Below are 17,522 nucleotides of genomic sequence, written 5' to 3' on the forward strand. Positions count from 1 at the left end.
GAAACATGGATCTGGAAGAAGCTACTCTAGCACCCTGTTGTTCATCTAGCCTGCTGCTACCAAGTACATTCTCATGAATGACAGTATCCGATTCTTACAGAAATCCCTATGAGTTGGGGACTTTTTCCTCTGCGTTGTGTCTGGGAGCATCTCACTAGGCAAGCTGGTGCTGATGGCATGTGAGGAAAGAGAAGAGCACAGAACAACCCCATCCCTGTGCTATTCTTATTACCACTTCCTGGTTACAGGGTGGGGGCAGTTGGGGGGTTCGGCTAAAAGCATTCAATTAACTGATCCACCAAAGGTCAAAAACACCTGTTCAGATGTTAACATAATTATTTGCCTTCTAATACAAATATCATTTCCAGGAAAAGCCATTCTTCCTCAAGAACTCAACCCACACTGTCAATTTGGAGCAAATAGTAAAATTGAGTTTGAATTCTTCATTTTCTGAACACAAAAATCCTTAGTCCACCTTAAAGAAACTACTACAGTTGCCAAATGGACTGTTTTTCTTTTAAAGGTTGGAAAGAATTCTCATAGACTCCCTTCCCCCTCCCCAAATTCAAACTGTTGATTGTGTGCCTGGTTTACGATGTTATTAAAAAACAAAGAGGGGTCTCAAAGTTTACAACCAACCCCCAGAGTGGGGAAGTCCAAAGAAAAACTTTATGAAATGTGGTTCCTGTACCATCAGCAGCTTACATTTGATCCAGAGCAGGCAAGATTAGCTAACTGCCTATCCCCTTGAGCAGTTCATTTGGAATTGACAACCTGCATTCCAAAATCAGCATCCAGCAAGATGGAAAGAAGGCTTTGGAAGAAGGCAGGCATAGGTCTGAATCCCAGCTTTTAAAAGCTGTAGACTTTGAGCTTATCATTTAACCCCTTTGACCTTCTGATTTTCCACTTGTATAATGGGGGTTATAGCACTTACTTCACATGCAGTGTTATTGTTTTTTTTTAATCCTTACCCAAGGATAGGTTTTTATTGATTTTAGAGATAGAGAAGGGAGAGGGAGAGAGAAAGAAAGAGACAGAGAAACACATTAATGTGAGAGAGAAACATCGATCGGTTGCCTCCCATACACACCCTGACCAGGGATCAAACCCGCAACCTTTCGGTGTACAGGAAGACAGTCCTACCAACCAAGCCACTCAGCAGGGCCACATGTGGTATTCTTAATAATAACTTTCTTCTTCTTGGCTTGCTAATATAGGCCAAACATAAACTTCCAGGATATGGCTAATATACAGGTGACCCAAGAATCTTGGTGAACATGATGCTTATTTATGTCTTTTATCCACGTGGCTGAGGTTAAGGAGCACAGAACAAACTTAGAATAATAGTGGAGGTATGGAATGGACAGCCGTGAATGCTGTATGACTCACAAGTTTTAAGACTGGAATGCCACCTCTGCCCCAAATGGATAGATCTAAAACACGGTGGTGAGCTTCCAAGTATGGCTAGGCCATACCCCAGTTTCCACGAGGCCACCACTGCTCAAGATAGTTGTGGACTTTGTCCAAGTCCATGGCACAGTTCTTCGTTCTCAATGAGAACTTTGTGCTCTACGGGAAGACCTGGTTATAAGTTTGGACTTTACACCTGTATATGAGTCACCTGCTTAGCAGTTAAGTGTGTGCAAAGTATTTCAGCACTCATGACCTCTTTTACTTCTCCATGCAATGCAATGAAGCAAGATGGTCATCCTTGGTGTCAAAGATGCACAGCTTGTCAGTGGAGGGCCAGGTCTAGAACCAAAGTCTTTAGATTCCAAGTCTCATTTTATTTTCACTTGGATATCACAGCCACTGGCTAAGAGAACTAAATACCAGTGGTATTACCACTGTTACAGCAGCACAGTGATGATATGGAAAGAACCCAGAAAATGTTTGTGATACCTGACAAGGTATTTCCCCTCTCCTCTGGGGCTCAGAGCTCAGACTCGGGGCTAAGGAACAAATAAGTTCAAATCCTAACTCTACCACTTATTAACCAAGTGACCTTGGACAAATTACATTTACTCTGTAAACCTCAGTTTCTTAATAGGTAGAAAAAAGAACAATATTTAGACTTCATTGGGTTGTTGTGAGGATAATGCATACAAAGTATTTCAGTACACAGTATATGACAGGATCTGCGACTTTAAGCAAAATGACGTATAACAAAACCAATTTTATCATAGGCTAATTGATATAAACAAGAGTTAAGTTCCTATGGTATCTCACCAATGTCTTTATGATGAAAAGACATAGAATTTTACATACTGGCTGGTATAGCTTAGTGAACTGAGTGCCGACCTGTGAACCAAAGGGTCACCGGTTCAACTCCCAGTCAGGGTACATGCCTGGGTTGCAAGCCAGGTCCCCAGTGTGGGGCACGCAACAGGCCACCACACACTGATGTTTCTCTCCCTCTTTTTCCCTCCCTCCCCCTCTATCTAAAAATAAATAAATAAAATCTTAAAAAAAAAGACAAGACATTGAATTTGAAATGACATTTGAGGACCTGCTATATATGTATGTGTGTGTGCCAAGTATTTTTAAGTACCTTTAATAATAGTATTAACTTCATTAAATAAATAGTGCTAATCAAGTAAAATTCTAATTGATCTACCGAGTCTCAGCTAACTCAGATATTCCATAATATGATGCGGGGGACGTCAGACAGGTTGAGCATGGAGGTCTGGGCACTTACCGCAAGGATGGCGATGACGATCCCCACGGCGCAGAGCACAGCGTCATTTATTGTCTCACCAGTCTTCACAGGGTACTTGATGCTGTCGTCATTGCAGTAAAACCCTCGGTGGTAAGGCTTGATGGTGCTGGTCTCAATGATCAGGAAGGGCAGGCCCGCTGGTCAAGACATAACCATTGCATGTGCCAGGAAAAGACAAAACAAAACAAGGGGAAAACATCAGTGCAAGTTGGCTAAAGAATGATGACAGCAAAGACACTTAAATAGCAACCCTGACAGTGATATTAACTCCCTGCGTTTTAGTGATCTACAGCCTAATGGGAGCTCTCACCACACCTCCCTTTTCCTCCTTTCGTTGGCCCTCCTGTCTACCAGCACAGAGGGCGGCAGTGGGAGAGCCATGGTTGCAGCTTGTCCACTACTGTACAACATCCTGCCAAAAATTAAACCCCAATTTGTAGTAATTACCAACACAGTCCCAAGTCTAATGACGTCTCATTATGCCTTCAAGTACATTCTCCTCTTAAGTCTTAACCATTTCCCCTTTGAGAAGGTCATCCTAAGGCTACATTGCACGGTGTAGTGAAGGCCTGGGGTCAGACAACTTGAATTAGAATCCCAGGTCCACCATTTCCTAGCAGGGTGACTTCTGATTCTCGCTCTATCTTCCTGGGCCTCAGTTTCCCCATACATCAAATGAGCTGTGGTGAGGACTAAAAGAGGGGAAAAAAGCACATAAAATTGCTAGCCCAGTGCCTGATACACAGTGGCTATTCAATGAGTGCCATACTCCCGTCTTGTTCTTTTACTGTTCAGAGTCATTGTGAAGACTGAGCAGAGCTGAGCCGGGCCCTGATGCCTGCAGACCTGGAGCAAAGCCCAAGGGCACCTGAGAGCTCCAAGCTGCTGGTGCAGCTGCTGCTGGTTTAATCAGTGGCCAGCTCAGATGCCATTCTCTTAAAGGTCATGGCAAATGGATTCCATCACCTGCCAGGAAAAACTCCCTCATAACCCTGAAATAAAGAGTGAAACATCACAATTTCTCTTGTGTGAACACTGCAGTAGCCTCCAAATCGGTCTCCTGGCCTTCACTGCCTCTTACACATACCCACCAGTTTACTTCCTGACCATAACATTGCCTTGCTAAAAGCCTCTTCCATGGTTCCCCATTGCACGGGACAAAATAAAGCATGACTTCAACCTTCCCTCTCCAGACTCATTGTCTCCTGCCCCCATCCCACCCACCCCATCCTATAAAAAACAGTACACAGAGACTATCTTGGTTCAGGCTCTTAGACAGACCTATTTCTCCCCTAGCACCCAAGTTCAATACCAAGCCCCAATGCCACCTTACAATGTAAAACGTGAGCCACTGAATGTTAGGACTAGGGAAGACCAGGAAAAACATCTAGTTAATGGTAATAGACACCAGTGATGTGCACCTCTAATGTGTAAGGTACTTTTATCCATTTTTGCATAGACTCAACAACCTTGAGAAGTCATTTGAAAGCATCATTGAAGCATGACTATCGCTCATTTTTAAGTGGAAAAAACAGAGTCAGAAAGACTACTGAGCTCACTCAGTCTCTTAGCCCATCCCCAAATGCCTAAATCCCTAATTTTACTTTGCAAATTAATTTTACCCAAAAGTGAATTTTATTAGTTAAAAAAATCCCAAGATAAGCAGTTGTTGAAAAGATAAAATTCCATTTTCATGTTTTTCAAAAAGAATTAAATTCACATCAAACTGCTTGAGGGCCCAGACCGCCTCTTAAAAAAAATGTACCATGAACTCCACAATTTTTCAATTACTTTGGTGCAGACCGGCAGCAATAAAAATGCTCACTCTCTAAAAAGTGTATTTATGTATCACTGTGTATACGCACATGGATTTATTTGGTTTTATTCTTGGGATTTATTTGAATTCTACAGCTATTTATTTTGTGACCCCCTAACTGCTTCCTGCTAGAACAACAATTTACTTTATCAAATTCATACTGGTGCTTTGAAAAGAAAGAACAGCAACACACCACAGCATTGTGCTTGACCTTCTCAAAGTAAACACAGAGGGGCCCTGGAAGGCAATAACCATTAGCCCTTGAAACTCCGTCTCTGCAATGGAGTGAAGGGGGCAAGGAAGGCCGTGTGGCTTAGAAATGGCAAGAGCAGTTAGCTAATCTTTTGGGGTTAGGAGGCTGGGAGAGAAAGATAGCACATGGGACTGGACCGTCTTCATTCCACTGCTTGAACATTTTGAAATGTGGCCAAGTTGGCTATGAAAAGTAGCTGAGAAGCCAGTAGTATGATAATAATAGTCTGCTTTTAAGTTCCGCACACGGTGATAGAATCGTTTAGCTTGGTGTACGTGCCCGGCCGCAGCCTCTGCAGTGCCTGGGAGCCAAAATGTTGCTAATAAACTCAGGTAGGGAACAGACCCCGAGTTCCTTAAATTTGTGCTACACTCTCAGGCCCCCAACTTCTATTTTTAATAGCGTGCACATGATAGGCCTGTAAAACATATGTTTCTAAGGACAATAAAACACATATAAAAGGGCTGTGGAGTGAGACAGAACTGAGTTAATGATCTCAACTCTGCTCCTTTTTACTTGCGAGAGCTATTTCATATCTCCAAAAGTCCCTTCTCATCTGTTCAATGGGAAGAATTAAATCTAGCTTTGAGATTGCTGGGATGATGTCATATGTTAATGTAGTCATTCACTCATTCATTCAACAAATATTTATGGAGTTTTTACTACGTATACAGAGTACAGGGAATACAAAGACAACAAGCCCTGCCCTCAGCGAGCTTACACTCTGGAAGGGGAAGACACATATATGCAATATACAGGGTGTTGCTGCTTTAGTTGGAAGACACCAAGCAACAGCATTTGCAATGTGAGCACAGTCTGGCACACAGTATGGACACTCGCTAAACGTTAAAAGGAAGAAGGGGGAAAAGTCCCACACAGAAGGTTAGGACAGAAAATGTCTGGTTAGTTCCGTTGCCCTCTTCACCTGGGAGCAATCCAAACCATTTTTCTTCCTTCCTTGTTCAAGGCTTGGGGAGGGTTTCCAGTTCCGATTGTGTGGATGATGGCCACAAACAGACAAGAAATTGGATCTGAATATGTTCTGTTTGTTTTCTTGAAAGGCATGGAAATAGCATTTAGAAAACCCAATGGCTTTTTTTTTTGTCTCCCCTACCAACTGTGGTCTGATTGGGGGTGATGGCAGTCAAATATTGACTTTGTTCAAGGAAGAAAGAAACCTCAGATTCCTTCAGTCGATGGGAAAAGCATAAACATTTTCCCCAACAGGGCAGCTACTCCTCAGAGATATAAACCATGCCTTCCCTCTCCAGGGCACAGAGAAGAGGCTCTTCCTTTTCCAAAGCGGGATCTCCGCCTCCAAATTCAGCACCGTCTTTACTACCAACCTCTACAGCCCCTGATCATTTTCATTTCCAGAAAATTTCCACTGTTAGCCACTGAGAATCTAAAGGTGAACACAACATAGTACCTGTCCTCAAGAGGCTCCTGATACTGTAAGAAAGACACAAGAACGAGAGCACTAAAAATATTTCTAACATGTAGGCTGACGTGTGTGTAGACTATAGCGAGGGCACAAAAGACTACTCTACTAGGGCCACTAAAAAGGGCCCACAGAGGATGGCAGGTTTCCACTGACCCTTATAAGAGCAAGAGGCTTCTGGGGTCTAGTGGCTAGGTAAACTCACAAGAACTCAGTGTAGTTAGAGATTCCACTAAGGGAGTTAACAAAACTGATGTCCATTATGAAAATGCAATTATAATTTGGCTACAGAGCTGGCAGAGATACATAAGGAAACAATGAAAGGAAGAAAAAAGAAAAATATCATGAAAAACAGTAATAATAGCGAACATTTACTAAACAACGACCACGTGCCCACGCTGTGCTGAGGATCCCCACACAGACCACTGTGGTCTGACAAACCTGGCTGCCTGCTATGTTCTCTAGGTACAGGGGCTACTGAGATGAAGAAATTTTTACATCCCACCCTTCAGGTGGCCCACAGGATAATGGGAGAAACAGTTATAAAAACTAACACACGTGGGCTCTGGTCAGGTAGCTCATTTGGTTAGAGCGTTATCCCCATATATCAAGGTTGCAGGTTCGATACCCGGTCAGGGCAAACACACACACACAAACATCAACCAATGAATGCCTAAATAAGATGAACAACAACAAGTCAATGTCTCTCTCTCTCTCTCTCTCTCTCTCTGTTTTTCCTCTTCCTTTCTCCCCCCACCAAAAAAAAAAAAAAGAAAAGAAAAAGAAAACTAACACATCAGTAGTCATCTCCAAAAGGTAAATCACAAATACTGTTTTTTTGTTCCTGTTGGCTATTATTTTCTAAAAGTTTTACAACCAATACACATTTGGTTTAAAATTTTAAAAAGTTATTTCTATAGAAAAAAAAAACAACTAACATGTTAAGTCCACTTAGGGTTCAAAGGGATTAAAGTGACATACCAGAGTCACTCTGCAAGGACATGGTAGAGCTGAATGGGGCTCAAATGATCTGCCTCTTAGTGCTTTCTAAAGTAAGGGAGTCACTTAAAATGGAGGGAAGGAAGCACCGAGGAGTATCAATAAATTAACTAAAGATCAGCAAACCTTCTGGCCTTTGAAGAAAAATAATGGTTTGTTTGGAACAGTCAAGGCAACAGCAGTGGCTATTGTTCACCGAACATACGCCCTGGACCACATGTGCTTGAGATGCAATTCAGCCGAAACTCTGAAGCCAATATCCTGGAATTAAGATGTGTATCTATAATGAAAGGTAGATTACCAGCTTTTTGCAAAGCAGAACCAAAGAGTGTGCACACACACACACCATCTGGTGATTCTAGACCCAGACTCAAGTATTTCTCCTTCTTTTAATCAAGGATCAATTAACTTCCTATACCTCCAGGGACCTCTTGAGATGTGTAAAAGCTGCAGAGGAGGTGAAATACGAACTCACTGACAAACACTTAATGGGCAGAAAATCAAAGCATTAAGAAAGGCCCCTGTGTTGGGTTCAGGCCTTTGAAACTTCTCCGGCTTTGAAAAACTAACACTCGGGTAGGTTGGGTGGTTGGGAGTGAGGTGTAAAAAAACAGAGGATAAGTTTTCGCAGCCCACCCATTGATAAAGTCATGTGGGAAGTGTTACCAAAGTGACCCAGCCCCAGAGCCCTACTCCCTTCAGCCACAGCTTCGCATTTGCACAAAACTAAACAGTCTCCTGCTCTCAGAGTGCTCTTTAGAAAGCCCCGGTGTGAGGAGGGAAAGAACGCATGGGGATCAGAGAGTGAATGAGAAATCATTGCACTTTTGCATGATTCAAATCAAAGCATTAGGGAGGAGCTTCCTGTGTCTTCTATCCCCCAAGTCCTTCAAGTGCCTTTTCCTGAGTTGTCCAACTTTCTGCTTCCTTAGATCAGCAGTTACCTTAAAATAAGCAAAGTCCAGAATCTATAAGAGTAATAATTAAACTAACATCTGCAGAAAACTCACACACCTGCCCACAAAATAATACCAAACGCAAATATGAGTGTAAGTATCAGGCATAGAGTAAGTGGCTCAAAGCAGGTGGCTATTAGGACTCTGTGACAGGAATTTATCCATCTTACCCACACCGTAGTCCTACTGTCTTTACCAATGAAAAATTGAGGCTCAGAAAGGTTAAGCAGCTCACCTGAAGTGCAAAGCTAGCAAATGGCATCAATTTGGACTGGATGTTAGAAACACAGATAGAAGATGCTGGGCTTCTGATTTCAAGGAGTGTATGTAGAGTCTAATGAAGAATCAATGCATTCTAATCTCTACCATCACTATGAAAAGTTATAGGCTACTGTTTTCATTTGTACCCAACAGAAAACTAAGGCCAAAAGTTTTGTAACTTGCCCAAGGGACCCAAGGGAGTCGATTAGTCATGGGATTTGAACCCAGGTCTGTCTTTCTTTTGGCTCATGTTTGCTTACTCCATGACCTGACCCTTCCCTTCTTTATAAATGTATTCCCTGTTAAAATATGACCAACTGATTTTTTTTAATCACTTAAGGCCAGAATGGTCAACCCAACTGCTACTTAGAGGTTCAAAATACAAATATTTATGTTGCTTGTAAGTGACAGGGTTTCTATTTAAAATAATTAATTGCTACTTGTCTTAGAAGTGTGCAAACTTTCTTTGGTTTACAATATTTGTCCAGATTTTTAGACTGGACACAATCCAAATGAGACAAAACTAAGTGTACTATGGAGGCGTTTCCGACCTTTGAAAGGAGCTGCCATGAAAAACACTTGCTGTTGGCTGGTGTGAGCACGCAATATTCTGGGTCTAGAGGTTCCCTTCGACAAATGCTCAATTCTTCAGCCCTGGAAAGTTCAGGCCTTTTCTTCACAAAAAGAAAACTGTCAGAACCAAAAGCATCTACATGGTAGAAATGAAGAAACGAACAGTGAATCTCGTCCTGATGCCTGGGCTTCTTGACCCCAAGTCTGAGGTGTTCAGCCCATTCCACAAACACGTATGGACAGGTTCTGAATCCTGGGAACCATGTTAGGTGCTAGGGACAAAATGGTGAGCAAGACCCTGCACTATTTTTGAGTTCCACAGCCTTGGAAGGCTTCAGGTTCCAGGACAAAGAGACACCTGTCTTTAGTTTAATCGTGAGTATAAAAAAGAACTCTGATGGCCTTTTATTTGAAAATGCTTAAAGAGAAAGCATTTTATGCCTTAAAATAATTAATATCAGCTATCTGAATACCCCCAGCTGTGGCTTATGTGGCCCTTTAAGTTGTGTTTTTACACGGTTGCCATACCCACCAGGAGCTAAAAACAAACCTACCTGCAGCCTGTGGTTCACACCTTCCACAGAGAGAGACCCAGACATCTTTTGTTGCCATTACTTATTTCACAAATGGACTCTTTTATTCCATTTGTACTAACACACAGCTACCAGAGGCAACAGAATTTAGGATTCCTACACCCCAGGTAAAACTGGGTCATTTCCCAAGACCTCCTTCCTCTCTTTTGATCCCTTTTTTAAATAAGGATGTGAGTAAATTTACATTCAGTGAGTATCTACTCTGTGACAGGAGTTTTGGATATATCCACTAGTTTAACTCTCAAAATAATCCCCCAAATTAATTAGTATGTAGCCAAAAACCCAAGGGTCAGAGAGATTATTATTTGCCTCACTGTCCACTCTGCTGATAAAAGCCATAACCAGGATATGTAATAGGACACTCTGACTCAAAAGTTTGTTCAGAGATGGGGCCAGTTAGCCTTTCTTGTTAAGTACATATGAACTATGTCTATGCAGATATTAGGAAAGCTACAAAGCTCTGAAAAGTATATGTTGACCTTGAACAAGGATAAACAGCAAGCTCCTCCTTAGATGTAGAGATTGTTTTATACAGATCCAGTCACTCTCTTGCCTCAGTTTCCCTCATGACCTAAATGACTCATTTGCAATATAGCTGTGCAGAGTGAGGACACAGCAAGAATCACACACAAATATAGGGTTTCATAGCTCTTAAATAAATAATCATGTTTGATCTTCCTAACAACTCTGTGAAGTAATGTTTTTCACATTTGCATTAAAGCACCACTGGCAAACTCCTATTCACCTTTGAGACTTAAACATCTCCTCTCACAGGATTCACTTAGCCATGGAACTCATTCTGGCTGAGTTACTTATTTCCAATTTACCCATGAACTTCAGAATCAAGAAGACAGACAGGCTTTCACTTCCCACTTCTACGGCCTGTCATGCTTTACTGTATGACCTTAGGCAAGTCACTTTACATTCTGAACTTCATTTTCATCACTGCACCATAAGACTTACCACAAGAGTTTCCAACATACAGAGTGTGAGGAAACTCTTACTCTGTAAGGGTAAGAGTTAAGGGTGAGAGTTAATGAACATTATGAGGACTAACTGAGACAGTTAAAATATCCAGTAATCACCTGGCTCCATATATGTATTTATTCTTGCTTCTGTTTGCAACAGAAAGCTACTACTGAAAACTTTTAAGCAGTGACAAGATGCAATCAAAGTTCTGTCAAAAGCTCACTAAAGTAGCTGTGGGCCTGCTAGCCACTACCCAAATGCAATCTGACCCCAAGGGGAAAGCATGCTCACAAAATCCTATAATTTCTGGGACTTTTGGGGATTATATACACAGAAGGGGCTTTGACAGTGGTTAGCAGGACCTGGCACCCTGATGCAGAGACTAAATGGCATAGCAGGAACCCTGCCATGCATTCTCAAAGATCACATGAGGCTGAATGGGGGGCGAAGCTATAATAAGAGCGAAAAAGAAATATTTCTTTTTATTTTCCCAACAGTTAAACAAATGTTCGTCAGCATGCACACCCCCATCCAAGCCATGCTGCCCAGGTGTACACAAAACACCAGGTTCACATGGCGGTAAAATAAACAGCATGTGGACTGGCAGGACATCAGACACCTGGGGGGGCCAAAGTTCAAGATAGTCGAAAGGCAAGACTAGAGCCAGATGCAGAGCCAAAAATGAAGAGTGGAGGCATTATTGGAGGCCCTGAAAGAACAGCATCATGCTGGTTGGCACTCTAAGGCAACCCATCAAGCTGCATGGTCCAAGTTCTACATCAAAGGTCACACATTGGCAGCCCATGGCAAACCTGGCCTGCAGAGATGTTCTGTTTGGCCCACCCAGGGTTTAAAATTTTTTAAATTAGTTGTTAACATTTAGTAATGGGAGGTCTCGCATAACATCCAGATTTCCAGCTTCTACAACTAGCTCTCATGCCACGCGGCAGTGTAGGCAGCGTTGACAGTGGTGGCCCGAGTTCCCCGGGGTGCCAACATTCCCTGCTGACTCCACGACACAAAGCCTGTGGTCAGATGCCATTCTTACTTAGCTTGTACTGTGAGTTTTCCTGGGCCTGGCCTACTTCAGTCATTTATGTTCAACTGCCTGGGCCCTGTAGACATTTTGCTTTTCTATCCCTGCTGTAAAGAATATGGAAGTCCTTGCATTGAACCCATAAAAATAAAAATAACTAACTCTTGAATAGTGTCCTCCGTGGTAGAAATGGCCACATCAGACATATGTGTATGTGAATGGACATGTGCATGTGTTTACCTGTATGTCTTTTTTGGTGTGTGTGTTTCTTTTCTAATTAAATTTTTTAATTTTTTTACTTTTCAATTACACAGTTGATGAACAACATTATATTAGTTACAGGAGCACAACATAGTGATTAGACATTTACATAACTTACGAAGTGATCACCCCTATAAGTCTAGTACCCATTATGTATATTATGTCTATGTCTCAATCTTAACCTAAGACTGAAACCCCTGTTTTCAATGATAAATTCAAGGATTGTGTCAAGTCACCATGGCAAGGCAGTTAATAATATTTGCATTTTAGATGTGGGGCAACTGAGTTTGGAAGGTAAGTGACTTGCCCAAGGTCTCAGTTATAAAAAGAACAAAGTTAGAAGCCTGCCCCTGGTGGTGCGTAAAGTTATCGAGAGTTCTTCTTTTTAAGGCAACAGCTATTTAAAATAAAAACAAAATAGCCTTCTTCTGATAGAAGCTCATGAATTCTAAACAGTAAATGCCAAATAAGAAATGGCTTAAGAAGTACGCCCATCAGATCTTTGTTGGTATTGCAAATCTTACTGTAAGTGGAGTTAGGGACACTGCAGTAATACCCTGGTGAAGTTTTGGAACTGCAAGAGATCTTAGGTGTCATTTACTCCATTTAATAGATGGGAGGACTGAGACCCACCACACACCAGCATTCTAATTATTTCTTTCCCCTATGTCTCCTTCGCTAGTTGTGAGTCTGTTCAGAAAAGCGTCCATATATTTTATTTATCTCTGTATCCCCAGTAAAGACAATAATTTCTGGCACTTATTAGGTGCTCAGCAAATGTGTATTGAATAAATGTATACGATACAAACTAAAAATCAGAACATCTGATTCCACTCCTAATACAATCTATGACTTGTGGATCCTTTTTCCCCTTCTGAATTCTGAACCCCGCCTCTCTCGTCTCTCTCACATATCAACTCCTGTTTTTCTAACATAATCCCCCAAAGCAACACAGTATGACACATTCTCATGAAGAGGTGACATTTCCCATAAGGAATAATTTATGGGGCACCTTACCAGCTCCCAGTTTCAGATGGGTGGTTGAATTGGATGAACTTAGGTGTCAGTTTCTAGGCCTTTTTCACGTAGTGAAACTACCAGAAAATAGTTTGTAGGGCAGCCCCAGGTAAGCTGAGGAGGCCACCGGTCAGTGATTCAGCACTCCACCCTGCCCAGCTGCCCCAGAGCCAAAGGGATCAGTATCAGCCCACCCCTACCCCATTTGCTGTGACCCTCTGGAGAATCTCTGCCCTAAAGAAAGCTAAGTAAAAGAGCACCCATTTCAACAAAGCAACTCAGACCTGAGTTTGAAAACCAGTTCTGCCGCTTCTAATCTATGCAATCTTCTGCAGGCTTCTTAACTTCTCTAAACCCCAGTTGTAAAGACTGGGTGTCAATAACCACTGAGGAGCTGTGAGAACGAAATACCACAGGGTAGGGTATGAAGACTGTGATTCTCTACCCTCCCTGTCCTAAAAATCTACCATCCAGCTGTTTACAGGATGCCAATCAACCAGCTTGACTGGTTTCCTCAAGAAGGTGGCTAAACTAACCTGGACATGGCTGTGTCAGCTCAGACAAGCACTGTCACTCAAGCTGAGCAAGGCTGGAGCTGTTCCAGTGGGCTGCGGATAAGACAACCCTCACCCCAGGAGCACACTCCCCATTCCCAGCCCTGTCAATGTTCCTTTTGTAAAACACTGAAACCTTCTTCAACTATGACAGCTGCCACCTGCACAAATAATTCAGGGATGTAATTTTGTAACCGAATACAAGTCCTGAAAGCCGAAAAGTTTGAAGTCCAAAATAATCCCTTTGACCTTCTGCTTAAACACTCACTAATCACTTTTTAATTTGTAGTTTATTTCCTCTCTCTGTGCTGTCCTTATAGGCTCCATTTTCACTTTAGAAGTATCCAGGGAGTGAATGGTATTACAAAACACCTGATTAAAGTACAAGTCAAACTTCTTTCCCAGACATCTGAGGTTTGGTCCGTGCCCCACCGACTTTTACACATTGCACTGGGTGGCAAGAAAGTGAAGGAGAAAAAAGGCTGCTTTGAATGAGGAAACTCCTCCCTCGAAGAATTATGGGCTACAGAAACTAATAAGACATGGTCTCCGCCCTCAAAGAATGCATACTCGGGGGACAAATACCCATGATGCAACATGACAGGAACACCCAGAGAGGTATTTCTAAAATATTCAAGAAGCACAGACATCAGCACATGACCTGGCAGCCAGCAGGGATGCAATACCAACCAGTTCACCAACCAGCCCCGTGAATACACCCCAAACATTCCTTGCTATCTTTGAATGGCAATAATGTATTTAAGGCTATGCTAAAAGAAAAGAAATCCAGAATTGGAAAGTTCCCACCCTCACCAAAAGTTAACAAAACGGCTGTGTTCCACCTTCACCCCCTTCCCAAATTTTAACCCTGAGAAAAAAAGGAGAAAAGCAATTCAAAGGAGCCCATCTGATTCCCAAAACACAGACACTGAAAACATGCGAAAAAGAAAAAATTGGTAGTTAAAAATGTTATTCAATCCAGAAGAAATATCTTAATTGGGAAAAGGAGCTTTAATCATTTAATCATTACTGGGATTACTATAAATGAAGTAAACATATGCCAAATAAATATATCAGGGTCATTCTATTTTGTGTGGCTGTTCTAACAAACTAGCCACCTTCTCTCCTACTGAGGAATAGTCTCAGGTGATCTGCACTGGGTCAGCAGCCAATATTCCAGAAAGGAAAATCATTTTAACCCCAGTTTTTGGTTCGGTGAAGACATGCCTGATATCAATAAGATAACACAGGTGAGTTTGGGAGTATTGTTGTTTCTTTTGCCAAGGTAACCTTAAGAAAAATACTAGGCAACAATAATTGATAATTAGTTGTAATCCTCAGTGTTTATATATATGTGTATATGGGCACACACACACACACACACACACACACACATAATCACACTGCTGCTCTCTCAGGCTCTGTTTCTTTATGTACAAAGTGAAAGGGGTGTGTTACCAGGTGTCTTGCGGACCTTTCTTTGATTCGCAGGACAGCACTCAACCACTGAGCCACACCAGCCAGGCTACACCTTTATCTAAGGAAGGCAGGGCATTTTCTAAAACAAACAAACAAACAAACAAACACACAAACAACAAAAAAAACTGAAGGTATCTACACAGAGCAGATGGGCATCGATTTGCCCACTCTCTTGGCTGGGGTAACCAAGAACATGTCACTTTAAGTTTGTAAAGGTCGACTGGCGAAGTAGAGCCCTCCGGAGTTCAAAGACGGTCATTTATAAAGAACAGCTGCAAAAGACATCCCCAACTCTGCAAACCTTCAGATACAAACTAAGTTAATGATTGGCAGCTCTTGATTATGTCAAAAAAGTGACAAATGTGGTGTGGGTTGGAGGCAAGTGGGAATTAGCATTAGCTACAGCTGCAAACAGGATACTTTTCTAGGTTCTTTATAGCCAGACCTCATTTATTCCCCCCAGTAATCCTTTCCAGGTAGAGAGCGCCAGCTCAGGGTGGGACACGCCCCAACTGAAGATCAGAAACGAGGGCTCAGAGCCGTCCAGCAGGCGTGGCCCTGGGTGAGGCTGGCCCACTTCCGTGCGGCCAGCCCACTTCAGTCCGCAGGTGCTCCGACTGGGCCTGAGAAGGGTTGCATCTCAAACTGGCTGGCTCTGTAGACCGAAATCCGTGTGCCCTGAGGCCATCCTCCTTTGCTTCAGCAGCCCCGCCCCTTCCCCCAGCAGGATGGGGACAACAAAAGGTGGGCATCCAGATCCTCGTGGGAGAACCCGCTGCAGTAAAACTCTTAGGTGGTTGGCTACAGGAACCCTATTGTTCCAGAGGGTAGATCTTTTGCCAAAACTCTCCAGGAAGCCACAGCTCTGTGATGCATTTTTCAGCTGTTGAGAGAAAAGGGTAGTTCCTGGGATGTTTCTGCAATGATTCTGGAAGCCAGGACCTTAATCCTTGCAAAGCAGCTAGGAGCCAGCTTCTCTCAGAGGGACAGAATGTCTAGAGTCCTCCCAAATAAAAAAACATAAAAACTCCCCAACTACCCCTTTACAAAGGCCCAAAATGTGTGAATCAGGCTGAGGAGGAGAGGGAGACCTGGAAGCCCAAGGGGGGTTCAGGCCTTCTCTGCACCTCTCCCCCCATCATGACCTTGCCCACCTGACCTCTCCATTGCAGTAAATTACAAAGCCCCCACTGTTCTCGCTGCCCATCCTCCCACCCACCCAACTGCCTCCCCCCAACACACTTTTTTGAAAGGGCAAAATGCCAAATAACATTATTACCCTTCACCATGGTATTGCCACGAGAGCTGCTTGGTATGTTTGCCTGAAAAATGAAAGGTTTTCATGGAAGTCTCGGCCTCCACTACAGCTCTCCCTTTGTGGAAATGCACTTGGAAACAAGTGGAAGAATCCCCAACAGGAACTTAAATGGGCAGACAAGAGGGGAGAGCAGGGCCCCTGGAATTGCTCAGAACCCTGAGGAATACTGCTGCACCTTTGGAGCCTCTAACGGGCCTTTTGTGCACCCTTGCAAAGCCCCTTTCTCCAGCCCCTCTCTCATTCCTCTGCACAAGGTAGCTCTCTGTATGGGCAGCCTCATCTCAGAGTAGGGGACCCTATTACATAGTTAGAGGAGGGACGGGAGCATTTACTGAACTTATTATCACCTACGACACTAACAGGTATTCCTGTGAGTGATATAAATTGCAAAAAACTATTTCACTGCCCATATAATCAACTGAGTAACCACAGAAATCAAAAAGGGTTTTCCAAGTTTGATTTGGTTGGGTGACAGTTTGTACTTAGCAGACCTAGGTTCACATCCATCCCCCTCTGCCAGGCTGTGGCAGCATGACCCGGAATGAGTGAGTTCTCAGGACCTCAGCGTCCTCATTGGCAAAACAGGCCACGCAGTCTGGGAGGGCTACTGTGAGGATTTCCTGAGAGGGCGAGTTCAACAGCCCAGCACCTGGCAGAGGCACTCTAATGCTTCTCTCCCCACCCCCTCAGACCCGCCCCCCAACCCGCCTGAAACCCACTAAGGGAAGAGGCCGGATTCCTGAGAATCGGACAGGATCTGTGAGAAATCATCTCTCCTATCACGCTCCAAGTGCCACAGAAAGCGCAACTGCCATGGGGGCTCCTGCTTGTCCATCAAGCTGACAGAATGGGTTTGGGGGAATTAATTATTCAACAAACTCACCCTTCACAAATCCCGTCCAAAGGAATGGTTTGATGCCTTTCAGCACACTGACTATAGAAAATACTGAAAGACCAGTGCACTTCAAAAGCCTCACAAAAACCCAGGCCTGGGTTTGGCAGGAGTTCCTCAGCCACTGGGTTTTTCTGTGTGTGGTTTATAATAACATGCAAACCCCATGCCAAGTCCTAATCTATTAAGGGACTGCCAATTAGCAGGAGGCTTAGAGCTGCAGGTTTGAGAACCAGCAGTGGGTCTAATTAGGCTTGCAAATCATTTCTCTCCATCGCCCCTCTCAATCTGACACCAGGTACACTGGCCACTTGTTTCACATATATCCTGTCTGTATTCCTATGCACACGTTTGCTTGTTTGTTCGCTGATTTGTCTGAAGG

General features: G+C 43.2%; 1 protein-coding gene across 1 annotated transcript in view; it reads right to left on the minus strand.

The window, feature by feature from the left end:
• Window positions 1-17,522, minus strand: part of PLPP3 (phospholipid phosphatase 3) — a 79,612-nt gene that overhangs the window by 37,112 nt on the left and 24,978 nt on the right. The window contains exon 2 of the mRNA XM_028511250.2: window positions 2,702-2,859. Within this exon, the coding sequence (XP_028367051.1) occupies window positions 2,702-2,859 (158 nt within the window). The remainder of the gene's footprint in view (window positions 1-2,701; window positions 2,860-17,522) is intronic.

The sequence above is a fragment of the Phyllostomus discolor genome, chromosome 5 (genome assembly GCF_004126475.2).
Source record: "Phyllostomus discolor isolate MPI-MPIP mPhyDis1 chromosome 5, mPhyDis1.pri.v3, whole genome shotgun sequence".
In the NCBI taxonomy this organism is placed as follows: domain Eukaryota; kingdom Metazoa; phylum Chordata; class Mammalia; order Chiroptera; family Phyllostomidae; genus Phyllostomus; species Phyllostomus discolor.